Source organism: Amphiura filiformis, chromosome 19 (assembly GCF_039555335.1).
Source record: "Amphiura filiformis chromosome 19, Afil_fr2py, whole genome shotgun sequence".
In the NCBI taxonomy this organism is placed as follows: domain Eukaryota; kingdom Metazoa; phylum Echinodermata; class Ophiuroidea; order Amphilepidida; family Amphiuridae; genus Amphiura; species Amphiura filiformis.
Genome location: NC_092646.1, coordinates 10,516,200 through 10,534,913, shown reverse-complemented (window position 1 = coordinate 10,534,913; position 18,714 = coordinate 10,516,200). Strand labels below are relative to the sequence as shown.

At 36.3% G+C, this 18,714-nt stretch overlaps 2 protein-coding genes across 5 annotated transcripts; both read right to left on the bottom strand.

Annotated features, from left to right (window-relative positions):
• Positions 1 to 1,055: 1,055 nt before the first annotated feature.
• LOC140140905 (uncharacterized) lies at positions 1,056 to 13,219 on the bottom strand. 4 transcript variants are annotated; one of them, XR_011857332.1, is made up of 4 exons: positions 12,944 to 13,083; positions 7,373 to 7,554; positions 6,027 to 6,208; positions 2,964 to 3,099 (listed from the first exon to the last, which is right to left on the bottom strand). XR_011857332.1 is itself a non-coding variant. In XM_072162659.1 (3 exons), the coding sequence occupies exons 1-3, from the start codon at positions 13,095 to 13,097 to the stop codon at positions 2,701 to 2,703; spliced, it is 735 nt and encodes a 244-aa protein (XP_072018760.1). In that variant the 5' UTR covers positions 13,098 to 13,219; the 3' UTR covers positions 1,056 to 2,700. The 4 variants fall into 4 exon arrangements, 3 of the variants coding, with proteins under 3 accessions (XP_072018760.1, XP_072018759.1, XP_072018758.1); XM_072162659.1 differs by lacking the exons at positions 6,027 to 6,208; positions 7,373 to 7,554 and adding an exon at positions 7,624 to 7,805 and having other exon boundaries at positions 1,056 to 3,099; positions 12,944 to 13,219; XM_072162658.1 differs by lacking the exon at positions 7,373 to 7,554 and having other exon boundaries at positions 1,056 to 3,099; positions 12,944 to 13,218.
• A 2,025-nt stretch (positions 13,220 to 15,244) lies between these two features.
• LOC140140904 (uncharacterized) lies at positions 15,245 to 18,510 on the bottom strand. The gene is made up of 2 exons (XM_072162656.1): positions 18,249 to 18,510; positions 15,245 to 16,979 (listed from the first exon to the last, which is right to left on the bottom strand). The coding sequence occupies exon 2, from the start codon at positions 16,858 to 16,860 to the stop codon at positions 15,493 to 15,495; it is 1,368 nt and encodes a 455-aa protein (XP_072018757.1). The 5' UTR covers positions 16,861 to 16,979; positions 18,249 to 18,510; the 3' UTR covers positions 15,245 to 15,492.
• Positions 18,511 to 18,714: the final 204 nt, after the last annotated feature.

Here is an 18,714-nt window from a genome sequence, read left to right as displayed (position 1 = left end):
TTTCGGTATAACTTCCAGTATCAGAAACCCAGGATCCATGCATTAGAACTGTACAGTCTAATACCAGCAGAGACAGCAGTGTCTAAGCTATAGTTTGTCTTGTCTCAAGTTGAGGGTAACACCATCTTGGATTTCAGTGACAGATTCAATATGTGCACATCAATCTAATCCCGCTGGGTACATAGAGATGCTTAGAAGGGCAATTTGTCGCTGGTGATGCAGCTGCATAAGATTACGTCAATGCAATGATTTGAATCTGCCACTGCAAAATCCAAGATGGCATTACTCTCAACTTGAGACGTGACATACTATATAATATAACATAACATAGGCACCCAAATGTGCCACCTACCTGTCCGTCATTTGCCAATCTTGGGTCATGTTCACATATATAAATTATTTACCCGGGACCCGAGTTAACCCGGGTTGTACCCGGGTCGAAAAAATTTCTGTTCACACTATAGCCATTCTCATGAAGAAAATTGACCCGGGTTGATTATTTTGGCTAAGCCTACTGGAAAATGCAGGCGTGTACATATTCTGTCATTGACTATTGAACGTTAATATCAGGCTATCGGCCTAATTATGCTCATTTTTTATTTTATTTTCTAATTCTACCTTAATCTTATCTAGTTGCTTCTTGTAGCTGTTTTGGGTTAAAAACTCAAAAAAATAATTGTTACTTCTTGATTCGATAATACTAATAATTTATTTGCATGAAAATAACTTTTTTTTATCTCAGGAATAGAGGTTTATTGATTTTATTGCCAAAGAACTGAATCATTCTTTTCCCAGTGCAGACTGATACAATAGAAAGTGAGTGATAATGGTTGTGTTTTCTTCTAATAATGCGGGTCAAACAGTGAATTTCTGTTCACACTACAATTGACCAGTTCATACCCGGTTTGACCCGGTTGTAACCTCTCTTTCCTAGGTTGAAAAAAAATTGACCCGGTCGATTTTTTTGAGGGTTTTTCCTGTTCACACTTATAATCAACCCGGGTTGTACCCGGTACCCAGGGCAAAACAGGCATAGTGTGAACACGCCTTTGGTTGCAATTTTGGTGTGCACAGGCAGTAATGACAGAAATTAAAATGGTAACTGAAAAAGCTTTTGAGAACTTTGAACTTAATGAACCTCCAGTATGGTGTAGAAATCAGGTGAAAGTCGTGAAGATTTAACATTATGCCTCACTGCTTCATTCAAATGGTGTGAGGAGTCACACTTTTTGGAGACAGTCTCTTGTATTTTATGAGTTCCAACTCTCCAAACTAGCCCATAAAAATAAAATGATGAACACTTGTAAATTTCTAGCTAAGTGCCTGATCTACACCGATACATTCCGATATTTGCAACTGAAAAAGCTCTATAAACATTACAATGTTATGAAAATAATTATCACAATACATGTTCTTTTCATTTCTTCCTTCTATATTTTATTTATATTTCATCTGACCAGTCTGCTTTTTAAAGTGACTTATATACTGCATTTTGCCACATCAAACTCTGTAATTAAATTGTGTCAAGTGACACATTACATGACGATACATAAGCTGCAGAAATGGTGGTACCACATACATCATGATGATATAACTTGCAAATATAATGGCACACATGTATCTTTTTGTAGATTTCAGTGACTATAAATGGTCTTTATATAATGATGCATTTACTATTCGCTGTCGAAGTGACGTAATAATCGGATAGCAATGGATGAATACAATTTTTGTGTAAATCGCCTTGACTACCACATTCACATGGTACCTATGCATCGAACCATATCATTCTGATCAATCGCACCTGTAAGATAAGTATCTTTGAAAATAGCGGTATTGTATTCAAGCTATGATTGCAGATATACACAGGTGATGAGTAACCTGCTTGTAGTGCAGGGTGATATAGTCAAAATTGTATTCATCCATTGCTATGGTAGTTAATCCGATTTATTACGTCACTTTAGCGAATACATATGCAACTCCAAAAACATCAAGATCATGAGGTCAATTTTATATCCTATATCAACCAACCTGTAGTGTTAACTCAACAACAAAAACACAGCGTCCACATTGACCCAATCAATTTTAATTTTGCATTGAATCCTATTTTTTCTAAATTGTGAATAGTTTACACATCATATGATTATGGGATGCACTTGTTACTTTCGAATGCATGATCCATGATTCAGTGCAGATATAAATGGGGCCTGCTTTGGATAAACGTCGATAGAAGTGAAACATTGCAACTTCTGAACATGCACCTTCCATCGCTTTGCATTCCATATACCTTGGTAATTTCTCTATCATTTGTTGTCACTGATATCTCAAATTTAAGAAAACATTATTTTTTGAAATATACCCTCGCATTTGCTGTAAGGTATAACTCAAACTGCTACCTTACTGGGCTATTCCATTTGAAATCCAAACACCCCCTATTGAAGACATGACCTTAATACTAAGAATCCCCCCACCCACACAAGGGGTGTCAATTTCAAGTGGAGTAACCCTTTCAGTTAACCCCATTTGAAATTCCCACCCCTTGTATGGAAGATTAAGGTTGTGTCTTCCATAGGGGTGTATAGATTACAACTGGAATAGCCCATTTATTGTGCAGTTCTTGAAGATTGAGTAGATCAGTTATAAAAATTAAAAAAAACTGTAACAAAATCCTCACATAATCACTTCAAATCATTATTCCAGCTGTCATGTTGATTCTTCTTGACCGGCAAACAAAGGTGATGTTCCAAACTGAACTTCATAGAGTATGTTCTGTATTTGTACTTTCGCCAGTTGCTTTGCTCTCGGATCTGTAATATTCCGGAGTTCATGCGCAATATGTCTACCAAACACATCATCTGCATCCTCCTCTTTCCTATCGACAGCCTGTCTCCTCAACAGCCCGCTTGCCAAGTCTAACAGTTCACCTTCTTTTGTTTTCACCTTTTTCCGCCTCCTGTCCAGTTCGTTATTTGAGTTCTTTGATGATCGTTTACTAGGAGGGGAGGCAGTTTCGGTTGCTTCTTCGTGGTCATCTAGTCCTGTATCAACAAAGTCCTCCTCATGAGTTTCTTCATTATTTGACTGGTTCTGTGTGTCTGGTTCCTATATAATGAAAAAACAATGGATATGAAAGTTAAATAGAAATAGCAAAAATAACAGATGAAGTTGGGGTCAGAAGGAAGGAATTAAATGTTTTACGTACAGTTTATCGGCACATTTGCAGCGTAACCACGTAAGCATTGACATTACCACCAAACTTGAGGTTGAAACAAAAGTATAGGCTACCAAATTGATGATGATGATGAGCATACTGTTTTTATGTAGGGAAAAATGCTTTTGTGTGAAGCATCCTAAATTTTCAATATTTTTGGTGCTCAAATTTGGTGTTTCAAGTTACTTAAAATATGTTTTGGTCCTTATTTTCACCATGTAGTAATGGAAGAGACTGATGCACAAGTACACATGGGCTGTTTCACAATCAGGGTACATATTTCAAAATCCATGTTTCTTAGCATCCTGCTGCTTAATGAAAGAAGCTGAAGGATTTCTTTTAATTTATAAATGAAGTATGTCTACTCCCCTTAAGGTAATACACTATTTTAAAGTGTTGCAATTTGGTAGTTCACACCATCTTGCGAATGGTAGTGAGCTTTGGCAAAAATTGCATTGCTAATTTCCTTGCGAGCGTGTAGAAGAATTCAAATATCACAGAAATATTTTGTAGGCCCTGTGGTTCTTGAGTTATGTTGTAAGGAGGGCTGAAACAACAACACTTTTGTAAAATGTACATAACTTATTAACAACAATAAATTAAGCAAGTTTTCAAAGTATATGATTTGTATAATGAACTTTTGCAAAACATCAAAGTGTTATTTTTCAATAATATATTGACTTAGACAATAAAATCGATTTTTTTGGCTGTTTCGACCAACAATACCGCATCTACCCTTAAAATCACACATAAAAGAAATCACACAAATGCCTTAGTTTTTTCATTATATGGTGAAAAGTTCACTTTTTTTGACATTTTGATGTTTCATCTTCAAAAAGCACATTTTGAAAGCTGTAATTTATATATTAAAGGAATTCTAAATTTACTACTGGGTGACATTTCTAAATGTAGTTATATGCACCTAAGTTTTGAAATTAAAATCATTTGCATATTTGAATTACAGAAAAATGCGACCCAAAGAAAGATTTGTCAAAATCTCCAAAATAATGTCCCTCCTTTACATTTGATTTTATGAAGCACTATAAATCAATTTAAAACCCTTCCAAATTATGCAGAATTGGTGAAAAGTTTCATGTGTATCTTGTAATTCTAAGTACCAAAAATCATGATTGTACATCAAGTGGCGGAGTCAGGACGAGAGTTACCATGTGATGTCAAAAAAACATGTCCCCTCCTTTACAGCATTATTCTCTGTGCAATATATTTTTGCAGTTAGGTACCATGTTTTTAAATTACATTTTTAATAGCTCAAGGTGCAACCATTGTAGGGATAAGAACCAATTTTTGAAATTCACTATAGATCTTTTTCTTTTGCCACATCATAAAATGTCCCCTCCTTTACGCTTGATAATACAAAATCATGACTTTGTCTAATTTTATATATTCCCACACTGATAGAGTGGTGAAAAGTAGTTAAATTTCATAATAGGAACTGCTGATGATAATTAAGTGTGATTTGTGGACAAATAATTTGCAATTCCAATTTTAAGATTTCAGCCTGTCAAAATAAATGTGTCCCCTCCTTTACGATCAATGGTTTTTGCATTTTATTCAAATAATAGGATTGTCTTTGTTTGAACTAAAGAAAAGTGAACCTAGGAAGATGGGTTGGATACAAACAGACATAAAAATAGCAAAATCCACTTGGTCAATGTTATTATTTTGATTTTATGCTCCAAATAGTCAACAAAACTATGTAAAGGAGGGGATATTTTTTTGACACATTTTCCTTCATATCTCAAAAACGCTAAGTAGTATGACCGCCAAACTTGACATGAGACAAGATACTAACCCACTGCTTCATGTAAATGCATATTTGTGTAGATTTTACTTGTTTTGGTAAACTTGCAAGTAACTTCTCTTAGTCAAATTCAATATTTGAACCATTTCCATCAGTTAATATGATTCTGCGAAAAATTGATGTTTACATAATATACAATATGTATATCATTTGAAAGCTATATTTGTCAGCAATAATATTAGACAACTTTGGAGTTGAAAAAAGGCAGTATCAAATCATTGTAATGCTGTTTGTAAACTTTGGTATTTGGCCATTTTCCTTCATATACCCAATTAAAAAATAATATTTGAAAAAAATTAGTGGTTAAGTGGCTAAACAATTGTTAGAACTTGAAAATTTGATATATTTAAACCACTTTAACATTTAAAACAATCACATTAAGATTCTCTGATTTTGCACCCTCGTGAAACCCACTTGTGTACCCTGATTGTGAAACAGCCCTTATGCAACAGAAGTACAGCTAGAGCAGGGCTGCTAATTTTGGTACACAGAATCGTTTCTCGAAACCATTCTCATAAACTTGAAATTGATTCTCCTAAATTCATGCCTATTCCACATGCAGTTAAGTTGATTCTTGCCAGATGAGTTTATGATAAGTTTGATTCACACAAAGATCAACAAAATTGCACCCCGATATGGTAGAGGTATATCAGGAATTGAGTTTTAAGGCATGCAAGTGCGATCACATACCTTAAATCGCCTGTCCGAGTGAGATTTATAGCACACCTCAATTCCTAAATTTCTTATTGAGTGCAATTTAGTAGCACACCTGATGGTCCCCCTTAATATTTTCTAGAAGTGTGATTTGTAGCACGCCTGTTATTTTCAAAACTCAGCCCCTGGTATAATGTAACAGAAATGCAAAAGACGACAGGATCTTGGGTGGGTGACTGAGGGGGTGAGGGTGTTGATATCCAAAGTTGAAGCAATTTTGAATAGCAAATCACACTGCAACAAGTCTGTGCAGACAAACAATTTTATCTTTTCATACTGTACCTCGCAGGTCTCGCTAAGATCTCTCCGCCTGTGAGTCACATGCTCCCGCAGAAACTCCAGTGAACTAAAATAGGGCCATTTTGTGACATAAACCTCGGCTTTATCCTGAGAATATCTCTGCTTTCCCAACTCCCTGACATAGTATACACGCAGGTTATTCAGTTTCCCTTTCGCCTCATGCTCTGAAATTAAACATGTCCAAAAACACTGCATGTCATATAGGCAAGTATCAGATCAGAAAGGATTGGACAAATTTGTTTCAAAATGGCCATATTTTAGCTTCTTGGAGTTGCAGGTGTTCCCCCTTACTGTAAAAGTGGCAATTTTCGCACATTGCCAATTTTTAATTACATTACTTGTTTTTAATTTTTGATGTTATAAGGACTGCAAATTTCGAGCTGGTCAAACTATAACAAATTAATGTTACTCCTTCTCCAAACATTGTTTTGTTTTTACATGTACAAATGTACGCATCTCCATGTGCATAAAAACAGGTGCAAAGCGTGATGTGCACATAAGATAAGGTTCTTAGTATCTGATCCAGAAATTGCAACTACTTGTTTATGTTTCAGCAACATATGTTGGCTTTATCAACACTTGATGAGTAGCGACTGCTACTGGCAACCAACACTAGAAGTACATTGAAGTTCATCATTGATCTTGGACTTCACTTGCCAGTTTGTTTTTCTTCAGAAACTCATTGAAAATGTGAGATAATTGGTACTACCCTTCATCTCTTCCAACTGGCAACTCCAAGATCAACGCTGGAACTACTTCTGTTGATAAAGGTAATAGTACAGGTGTTGCTACAACGTACAGAAGTAAGTGTGATGTCTGAATCAGATACTAAGAACCTTATCTACTGAGTTTACTATGTGCACATTGCTTAATTATTTTGTTACTGATTACTGAGTGCTATTTTATAGTTAGATAAGGTTCCTTTTTGTGTTGAGTGTGTTCCCACTTATGCTTTTCATTTAATTGGAACTCAATCTTCATGAACACTTTTTCTACAAACATTTCTTGACCTTTTTCAGAAAAAATTGTTTTGGGTATGTGTCGGGAAGGGGGGGGGGTTAATACAAATTTTCTGCCCAAGAAAGAGGGGGGGGGGCATAAAACCATTTCAGCCTGTGATGGGGTTTCATAAAAAAACACCTCCGGTCATCGACCCCCTAAGAAAATGATGGGGCATGTACATGTACATTGTACATCACAGCTCATTGGGTGGCATACACGTGTACATGCACGTATACCAGATAGTACAACCTAGTCGACTTTTTAGTTCAGACACTCATTTTGGACATAATTTTAGTCACAATGATAAAACAAAGCTCAAGCCCTACCGCAATTGAATTTTTTTGCTTCCTGTGAGTTACATGGTCACGTAAGAACTCCATGTACTTAAAATATGGCCACTGAGAAACATACATCTCCCCACTGGAGGTGCTGCCTATTCTTGTTACTTTGCTCAGCTCCCGGACATAATAAGTTCGTAGATTGGTCATCTTCGCTTTGGCTTCAAACTCTGAAATTTAAAAGACATCCAATTCGGAATCAAGATTATCCTTAATTAGTGTTAGAAGGAATACCGTACCACAACATGTCCGGTTCTGCGACTTGGTCTTTGAGTTATGTGATCACGTAAGTATTCCAAAGAGGTGAAGTACGGCCACTTGGAGATGTAGATTTCGTCGCTGTCTTCAGAACCTCGCTGTTTGGCGAGCTCTTTGCCATAGTAACAACGCAGGTTTGTGATTTTGCCTTTAACATCACTGTCTGCAATCAAAATGGCATTTAAAGTGATATGCAATTTAGAGTTTTCTTCTCTTGTCATCAACAATCAAGTACATGTAGCAGGGTCTAATTCTATATCATATGTGGCCATGCACTTTAAACTCGCCACCAAAAAATGGTGATGTGGTGTCACATATATTTTCAAATTGTTATCGGTTCAATTCATCATACCTCGACTTAACAAAAAGATAATGTCATGGTTTTGGTCTCATTTGAAAGCTAAATAATACCACCAACTAAAAGGTCTGTAAATATGAACAATATAGCTCTTCAACTAATGACGCTGGATGGAAACAGGACGTTTCACATGTGCAACTTGAATAAATTAACCGCTACAGGGGCTATAAACTTGGTTTTGGTCTTAAGGTGGTACTACACCCCTTGATAAATTTGTGACTATTTTTGCATTTTTCTCAAAAAATAATAACACACTGGTATATAGGGACAAGGAATCCAGTTACTACACTGGAATTTCAGTAACTCAAGACAAGCGCTACGTTATTTTTGATAAGAAAAGATGTACCGCTAGAATGTACCTCATTTCTTAACATTATATATACCAGGTAATGAACCACTGGTCTTGAATCACTGAAATTTCAGTTAAGTAATTGGATTCCTTGCAGAATGCCCCTAAATATAAAGTTTGTTACCAGTGTGTAAAATTGAAATGTCATTAAATGTTTGCATAGATGATGTATGATAATGTTATTAAATAAAATTGAAAACGTTTTTTTATTTTAAGGACTTGAATCATGAGACAAAAACATGTTGAATTATGAATAATTCATTGAAAGTTGTGGGCTACACGTTATTCATGAGCTGCAAACAATCAAAAACAAAGTGTCTTTCTTGGCTTTTTGGTTGAAAATCGCCTGAAAAAACCCAGAAATATGAGGTATGAGCAATTTTAGGGTCTTTTAGAGCTGAAATTATTAAAATCAAGGGTCTTTCGAAGCTCTATTTTGGTCAAATATAGGGGGTATTTCTGAGCTGCGATATCCAAAAACTGAAAACGGGTCTGAATCGCTTGTCTGATGCCAGTTTTATACGCTGTGCCTATGTATAGGATTGGCTTACGCCATTTTGTCTATGTGAAATACACTTAATGATTTGCGCAGGTCAGAAATTTGAAAAAAATTCTTTAAAATGTCATCAATTGGTACGGTACCAACCTTATTGTGCTTGCTAATAATTGCTAATTTAAAGACTCGGTTGAAACAAAATTGATTTTAGTGTCCAAAAAGGGCTTAAAAAGACACAATTATCATTAAAGTTCTGCACCCCTGTAAAGGGTTCGCTGCCAGGGGGGGGGGGGAACTCTTGAGTCAGAACTCTTTCCCCCAGTAAAAACCCAAAATTACGGAAATTTCACCTTTTTGCAGTAATTTCGTTTGAAATTCACTTCGCCCCTTTTAATGCCCCTACATTCACAGTGTATGTGTATGGGTCGTTCATAAAAGACGCCATTGAAAATCTACAGTGGTTGGGTATTCCAAAAGAAATCCATGCCCCCACCCCGGAACAAAATTTCTGGCGCTGCCATGTTCAGAATCCAAATCGAGAATTAAAATACCCCATCTAGACTTTGCGATCAAAAACACAATATTACGTTCTTTAAATATATACAATTGGTAAAAGACATTATTTATTGATTGCCAATTAAGGCCAGTGAAAGTCGATTTTGAGTTTCCCGTCACCCGCCCTCACTTCATTTTCTGACCCTCACTTGAATTCATTATTGTGATTTTCAAAAAAATACCGATAAAACCTGGTTTATATATAGATTTTGCAAAAAAAATGATGAATATCCCTCTATTTTTTGTGGAAAAATCAAAATCAAAACATACATTTTGCTGTCAACCTTGCAGACTCTTTTTAATATACTTTTGAATCTCATTTGGGCTAAACATCCATTTTCAAGCGGTGAAAAACAACACATTTTACATGCGTGTTTGGTCATATGAAAGGCAGAAAAATAATGAATAATGAAAAAGTTACACTGCAAGATTCTCATCTGTGTGACGCCGATGTCACATCAATGTCACTCCATCGGAAACTGCACCAGGGCATAATTTAGTGATCAGATTTTGCGTAGCAAAAGTGCTATGCAAAATTCTACTTGTATAGCAGTTTCTTAAGTTTGAGTAGCAGATTTAATTCCTCCCGATTTTAGGAATATTTAAAAGTTTTCCTAAAAATATATCTAGAAACACATCGGCAAAATTCAAGAACAAAGATGGCCGTTTTCATAGCGATCCTGTGTGCACACACGGCAAAATACAAGGCAAAATACTGCCAAAATTATGACCCCTGAAGGCAAATAACAAGAAAACATGGTAAATAAGTAACACAAACTTAATTTTGTTGCATGCACATATCAATTTATTAGCTCTTATTGACAACAAGGTGAGTTTATAGTATGTCATGTTTTGTAAGTGGTAAAATTTTGCATCGCAAAATATGCGATGCATCGAAAATAATGAATCGCAAGTGACCTAGATTGAGTAGCAAACTGCGATGCGATACCGACTAAATTATGCCCTGAACTGCACCTCGGTTTTCCATATCGCCGGTCCGAAATAGCCGGGTAGCCAGCCTCCTAGGTTTCTACAGAGTGACTTCGCGGCGCGGTGACTTCGCAGGAGAGTCACACCGGTGTGACTACGCGACTGGGCCTGGGTGCTCAGTACCGGCGTTTTGGGTTGCCGGTTTTGCTTTTATTGCCATATTTTTTATATTCTCTTGATTTATTCAAATATTAAATATTCTTTATTTCTTACTCTTTTTAAGGGATTAGGGAGGGGAAATTGCAAACTGGACTTTAAAAAATAAGGGAAATATTAGATGAATAAAATAAATTTGTTAGTAAAAGAAATGAACATGATCAGTAAACAAAGTATAATTCAATAAACTAATATGATGAATAAAATACATTTTTGTTAATTGGTGGTTATTTGAATAACTAAATAATTAAAAAATTAAGAAATAAATAAACAGGAAGAAACCAATAAACAAAGAATGGAAGAAACAAAGAAACACTTCGAAAGAAAACAACTTGACAAAAATTGCAAATAAAGAAGTTAAAAGTAGGAATATTATAAGAAGCATGTAGGCCTATTGATGAATTAAAATATTAAATGTGTAAAATAAATAAATAATTATAACAATAATAATTCATTACAAGCATTAATATTTATGTGATAAAAAATAAGACACAATTTCAAACAAACACTGCAATAGGCCTATATTGATGTGACACCGATTTATAGGCATAATTTGATAACGTAAAAAAAAATCAACATGAAAAACAAATCAAACTAATAGGCCTATAAAAACACCATTTTGAAAAACGGAAAAAGAAAATAGCACAAGGCAAAGTTTTGCATAAACTTACGACAGTAAAAGTATATAAATTTGCAGTAGACCTTTCAAGAAAACAAAATGCATGCTAGGCCTATAAATCAATTTTAAATATAACAGAAAAATTCTTGCTTCAAAATAAGTAAAGTTTTGGCAAATCAAAATGTATAAATTGAAAATGCTAGGCCTATAATAGGCATACTTAGCGAACTTCGGCTGAAAATTAATCTCTTTTAAAACATTTAAAAACACAATTCGTTTTAAATAAAAAAAAGTTTCAATAGGCCTATACGTTATGCAAAATATGAAAAAATAGGGCTAATTTGATAGCAAAACATGTCATCTAACCACTGAAGTAAACAAAGCAATGATAGGCCTATAAGTTTTGTGGGAAAAACAAGCAAACAAATAAACAAAATAAAAACGTTTGAAATGAAACAAACAAATAAACCAAGAACAAGAACTGCAAATAAAACACACACAGTTGATGAGATTATTAAACAGGCAGCACGAAAAGAATTAAAATATTATAAAAGAGAACAATAAATAAATGTAAAAGTACGATAAAAAAACAAACAAAGACGGCAGTAGAACCACAGACCCACTGCACTGCATGTACAGCATGCATCAATCAATTAATTATAAAACCAACTCATTCCATTCATGAGCGTGCATACAAGCAGTAAACAAGCATGATACGCGAGTATTTGTCATCATCAGCGCCAGATTTGGTAGATATACGCCGCGCGTCCCCAGAATGTTCGAACTCATAACAGGGTTCGGTCAACGACCTTTCGGCAGCGTAGTCACCTTGAAGTTCGCCGACTGGGCACCGAGCAGGCGACGCATGGGGCACTGAATACGAAGTCACTTTGATGTGACTACAAGATGTGGACCACTGTCGGAATCTAGTCGGTGGTGTACATCATGAGTCGCCGATGCGGCATCGAGCAGGTAACACATCGGAGGCTAGCAGTTATAGTCACTACGTGATGACACTGCTGCATAGTACCCTACTGCCTTGTTTCCGATGTAGTCACTCTCCTGTAGTGACTCTGTCGGCCACCATAGCCTAGGTAGGTTATTCTGGAGTGACGGCGGTAGTGACTTCAGAGTTCCAGTGCGATGTAGTCACTCTGCCGCCAGGAATTTTGCAGTGTACCTCACTTGTTTTGAGAAATTATGTGACGGGAAACTCAAAATTGACTGTTAGGGGCCTAAACAATATACTATATAAAACATTCGACGTAAATAAGAGCTGACCCGACTAAGTTAAAATCAAGGACAGGTTCCAACTCATCATTCGACGTCATTTACTTCTCAAAATATTGGACATGTTATATGCTCACCAACTATGCAAACATTGGGAAAGTATATGCAATCCATTTATCATTCAAACGTCTGGGAAATAAAGTGCATAATCCCGGCCAGGTTTTTTCCAGGCCGGGGCATACCCAGTAACTTTAAAATCCCTCCTGGTAATTTCACTCATTTGTGCCCCCCCATGGCTGCCAAAAAAATCCTGGTTTTAATATACATGAGCCAGCTACTCTTGCAAGAACTTCTTTCTTTACATCAAAGTGATAAAACATGAATTTTAACTATGATTATGATCGATAGGGGCCTCTCAGGGTATTCTTTATTTTTTAATGCAAGCAAAATAACTATTTAAATGAGCCTCGTTTTCAAGTTTGCTAAGTCTGATTCTGAAGATCACAAAATCAAAATGTTTACACTTGCTGACTTTGTTTTAAGCTTACCGTTCAAGTTAAATTTTTCAGCTAGTCTTTTGAGCGCAGACTCCCTCGCCGATTTGTCTCTATAACCCTCCGCTCTGTCATTCCATAGGCATGGTTCCATTCGCCACTCATCAATAAAATCATACGTGTTTAGAATTTCCCTTCTAAATGCCATTCTAAGGCCGAAATTACACAAAATCTAACAACTAAAAATCTTGCGTCTACAATATATCGCCATATTTTGTCGTTTCTCATGTAGTCGCGAACCCAACTTTTTGGTGCGCTATATTTCACCAACAACCGCTATTCCGGATATACGCTACAGTATACTGTCTACCTGCGGCATTCATTAAGTGTGTAAAATAAGGGTACGAAACTAAAAATCGTGTCGGGTTGCCAGTGAAGTCTTTTTATAACCAATCGATCCACTAATTTTGGTTTGTAAAATCGCTTACATGTAGCTTAGGATTTTAGCTGTTTCATTTGCAAAACAGGAAAATATTTTTTTAATCCCAAAAAAATTAGTGCTGTATTTTTTGGAATAGGAAGTCAACTTATGGCCTATATAGTAGTTACTTCACTATCATGACTGTAGCTTAGGCGCATGAAAGTCGATTCCGAGTTTAGCGTCCCCCGCCCGCGTCACTTTTTGGAAACCAAAAATAACCGCGTCAAAATTTCAAAAATGGCAAAATAATTCATTATTTTCAAAGTATCAGTGTTTTCACCAGTTTTATCAATTGGAAACATATATTTTTGTTTGTAAAACATATATTCATAAATAAACTGGGAAGCAAAACCAGGCACTTTTCTAACTTTTCTAGTCCTTGACTATATAAAAAAACATGTTTATAAATCACATGTATTAGTTTGGCTTTAAATCAACACGCATTTTAGGTCAATAATGAAATCTGATGAAATAATGAAAAATGAAAAATGAAAAAGTCACCTCACCAACCTGGAAAAAAAAGTGACGATAAACTCGGAATTGACTTTCATGGGCCTTAGGGGCTGTTCCTATTTAGAGCCTTTTAAATTTTAAAGGCACCCCCATGAGTGTGGCAAAACTTACTCCCCCCTAGCTCCTTCTGATTCTTGGCTTGCCAAAAATTTTCTTGCCCCCTCAGTCCCGCAGCTTGCCAAAATAATTTCCCCCCAATTTTACCCTCCCTCAGGGACTCACAAACTCCACTGAACAAAAGAGGGAAAAATTCTGAAACAGAACTGTATTACAACTGTTTACAGGGATGGGTGGGGTGTAAATCAGGAGGCTGTTCAGTTCAGTTCAGTTTTATTTCATCATCAAATTCCATCCATTCAATAATTACAATATAAAAAAGCTTTTACAAACATCGTATAATATGGTGAAAATGATGAGGATGCCACTGAACGCAGAGCGTGTTGTTGTGGCACCCTTTACAAAAGTTAGTCTGTTATACATAGCCAGGGAGCCTGACACTAGAAAAAGGCAAATCCACCCCTGCTTGTTCAAATTGAGCTTGTTCCAGTGGTGGCAGAAGCATTAAAATTTAAGGGGTTGGGGATGAGCATAATTATTTTTTTCCGCAATGGCGTAACTAGGATTGGTAGTGCTCCCCGGCAAGAAACAAAATTGGTGCCCCCCACCCAGTGGCATATATTTCATTTTGACATTGGGGGGAATGGGGTTGGAAAAAATGATGGTTAATCCAGCACCTTTTTGCAACAAGTTTATGTTCCAAATTTTGCCATTTTGAAGCTTAACTGTTGAAATATGGTGCATAAGTGGAATAAATTCGTGCGAAGTGCGAAAAATTTGCAATTTTGTGACTAAAATAGCCAAATATGCGCCACTGGGAGGGGTAACTTCACCCCCCACCCAGTGGCATATATTTCATTTTGACATTGGGGGGAATGGGGTTGGAAAAAATGATGGTTAATCCAGCACCTTTTTGCAACAAGTTTATGTTCCAAATTTTGCCATTTTGAAGCTTAACTGTTGAAATATGGTGCATAAGTGGAATAAATTCGTGCGAAGTGCGAAAAATTTGCAATTTTGTGACTAAAATAGCCAAATATGCGCCACTGGGAGGGGGTAAACTTCAAAATGATGAGGCTTATGTATATTATGATGTTAAGGTCACCTTTGTAGCATTGCTGTCACCCAAACACCCCATATTTTTCAAACCCATACCTTAAACACCCCCTACTCCTTGGAAATGTCAAAAACGCCATGCATAATTTTCAAACTGAATGGCAATTTAAATATCAATGCTAAACAGCACTGCTTTTATTGCTAAGGAACAAAGTCATTTGACTTGAAGGCATCAAACACACAACAAATAATTATTAACCCATTATCACTGATAATGAGCTAGCTATATTTCATAATTATTTCACACCAAGCTATTACAACCTTGGTTAAATTCCTCAGTAGTTTCATTTTCTTTTGCATGATTTTTCATGTATCTTCTTTTGCATGAGTTTTCTTATGTGTCCTCTTTTGTGTACGTTTTTATGTGTCCTCTTTTGCGTGTGTTTTCATGTGTCCTCTTTTGCCTGAGTTTTCATGTGTCCTCTTTTGTGAGTTTTCATGTGTCCTCTTTTGCGTGCGTTTTCATGTGTCTACGAAGGTTACCTTCTTGTGTAAAATATTTCGAACAAAGATCACATTGATATGGTTTCTCTTTGGTATGAGTCCTAATGTGTCGCTCTAAATCAATCTTCCCACCAAAACATTTCTGACAATGATCGCACTGAAATCGCTTCTCTTTAGTATAATTATGCATTCTTCTAACATGTCTTTCAAGAATGTTCTTCTTCAAGAAACTTTTGGGACAATCTTTGCACTTGAATGGCAAGTATTTCTCTCTGCTGTGAATTTTAATGTGTTTATTGAGCGAAGCTCTTTGTGAGAAATGCTTCTGACAATGTGGACACTGAAACGGCTTTTCTTTTGTGTGAGTTCTGATGTGTGCTTTTAAGGTCTGTTTTGCAATAAAACGCATCTGACAATATTCACACTGATAGGGTTTGTCTTGATTAACAGTAGTAGGGTCAGTATGTCGACATTTGACATGTTTTAGAAGATAACTCTTGGCTTTGAAACATCTCAAGCACATCTCGCATTGAAATGGTTTGTCATTAAAGTGTGTATTTATATGACCACGAAGGTGACCACTTAATGCAAAACATTTCTGACAGTACTGACACTGATAAGGTTTCTCTTTGGTGTGAGTTCGAATATGCTTCTTAAGCGCACTTCTATATGCGAAGCACCTCTGACAATACTGACATAGGAAGGGTTTCTCTTTGGTGTGAATCCTTTCATGTTCAGTGAGTCTAAAGCTATATGCAAATGACTTCTGACAATACTGACATTGGTAGGGTTTTTCATCAGTGTGTATTCTGATGTGCATCTTCAGTTGACTTTGTGTTGTGCAACGTTTCTGACAAAAGTAACAAGCAAACGGTTTTTCCTTGGTATGAATTCTGACGTGTTGTTTTAAATTACCATTGTCTGCAAATCCTTTCTGGCAATATTGGCACTGAAAAGGTTTCTCTTTGGTATGACTCCTGATGTGTATCTTGAGACGTCCCCTTTCTGAGAAGCACTTGCCACAATAGTCACATTGATGAGGTTTAGTGTGAATTCTCCTATGATTTGACAAAGAACCTTTGCTTGAGAAACACTTCGGACAACTTTCACATTCATACTGGCTCTTCTTCACTTGAATAGTGAACGTCACATCGGTATCTCTTTGAGAAAACCATATACGTGAATCTGTGTATAGATTGGTTCTCTTGTTTGTCCTGCCCTGTCCATGTATATACTTTATCCAATGATTGTTGATGTGTCGTTTTAATCGGTCAAAATTTGGAAAGGAAATTCTACAAAAGCGACAAGTGTATGGTTCCAGGTGGCCACAGATTCTCCTTTCTCTGACACATCCATCCATTGTTTCAAACTTTGGAGGATTTCTAGTGCTGCTGCAGATGCAGACATGCAGGTAGCATTAAGTGTTGACTATTGGTATCACTATGATGAGTTCCTCAGTGTGTGTGTTGAGCCGCATATCTGTAATCATAGTATACACAGAAGAAAATGAAAAATTTCTATCATTATTGTTCCTAGTTTGATTTGATAATTAAAGCACAGGTAATTTTATGCGGAAGTTATTGTTCTTGCGAACAGCTGGAGGTTACAATTAGAGAATAAAGGTATTGTTTTTAGCTGGTGGAGTGCATCTATCTTCTCATATAACACGGGCGACATCATTATTTAAAGTAAAACAATGAGGCGAAGCCGAGTTGTTTTGCCAAAAATAATATCATAAAGTCATAATGTACGATCTTATAATTATATGAAATTGGTTCATTTTTTTCAAACCTGATTTTTTTGCATATTTGTAATGTTTACACATGTCCCAACTTACACCTAAATGGAATCGACCAAATTTGTTGTCTTTGCAGGTCAACAGAGCAAAGTCTGACATTTCATAATTTTTAGTTGTCAATCATGAATTGCCGCAACGAACGTTTTAGTATTTTACTGCATGGCTAGGCATGTTCACAAAATTTTCAAGTTGGATATTTCACATGGAAATTATTTTGTTTAAAAAGGTGATTATTTTACTTAAAAAATGAGGGGTCAACCATGTCTGTAGGTCAAACATTAGCGAAGTTATGGGCAAATGTCTGTTTTTAAAATACTGCACTTTTCTGCGACCATCATTGACAATGCCTTACAATGACTTACTGTACAAAAAAAGCATGTAATGCATCATTTTTTACCACGATGATCCATTTTACACCAAGGCGATTTTATTAAATGAAATCTAACTTTCACTGCATGCTGACTTTTGTATCAAGGATAAGTACCAGCACTTTTTAGACTGCGTCGCCAAGTTTCTGATGTCCAAATTTCAAATTTGTTTATTTCCCTATGGAGATTACACAGTTAAGCCATTGACTGTGAGCTACTGTGGTCTAAACTTTTTGGATTGAATGTCGCCCTCTATAATAAGCAATGTGGACATGTCTAGCATGGCATTCCGCAAGCACCTTGACAAATTATGCTGTATTTTTCCAAAGATCATCTCATATGAAGTAAGCTGAAGCGCTGAATGCGATCTGTACTTTTGTAACATTCCGAACCGATCACCTATTTAATATTGGCGAATTTGCTTGAAAACACGCGAGTCGTGAGTTCATGTTGTGTAACATAATTATCATGGACACAAATGAAATTACGATGCAATACAATGCAATTTGAATGCGCACTGCGCAGCAGATCTATATAAATAACGTGGCCGATTTTATGCAGAATAGACCACGTCTAGCTTACCGCAGACTTCTCTGCTTCTGCTCTGTCTGATACTCCTCAAATGCTGCAAATTGTACCCAGACGACTACCAGACTGTCCGTACCCGGTACGCGTACGCACCTATGGTGTGGAAGGAACAAGTACTAGTAGGGCCATGGTGTTTCGGAATAATTAAAAAGGTGCTCAATGCTAAATTCTCTATATGAAGTGCTAATAAACATAAATAAGCACGGACCAATATACAAGAATAGGAAAACAGTGCAACTGAGTTAATTAGCATTTAGTGATGTCAGCCTCGTGAAATACCATTGCCTATTTGTAACCCGTAGCCCATCAATCAAATTGTTAGGGGCGCACACCACCAATACAGCGTCCCATTGAAACACACATGAAAACACGTCTTTTCTCATAACATGCACGATTCGAGGCAACAAACCTTTAAGGATACGATACACGATTTACCGACAAGTGACTCATTTCGGAATGC

What these genes read in the sequence shown, in the direction of transcription:
- LOC140140905 (XM_072162659.1), bottom strand. Translation starts at nt 13,097, where the DNA reads ATGGCATTTAGAAGGGAAATTCTAAACACGTATGATTTTATTGATGAG. An exon ending in TGAAAAATTTAACTTGAACG is followed by an intron (nt 7,806 to 12,943) that starts GTAAGCTTAAAA and finishes TTTTGATTGCAG; the next exon opens with ACAGTGATGTTAAAGGCAAA. An exon ending in GCAGAACCGGACATGTTGTG is followed by an intron (nt 3,100 to 7,623) that starts GTACGGTATTCC and finishes TTCATTATATAG; the next exon opens with GAACCAGACACACAGAACCA.
- LOC140140904 (XM_072162656.1), bottom strand. Translation starts at nt 16,860, where the DNA reads ATGGATGGATGTGTCAGAGAAAGGAGAATCTGTGGCCACCTGGAACCA.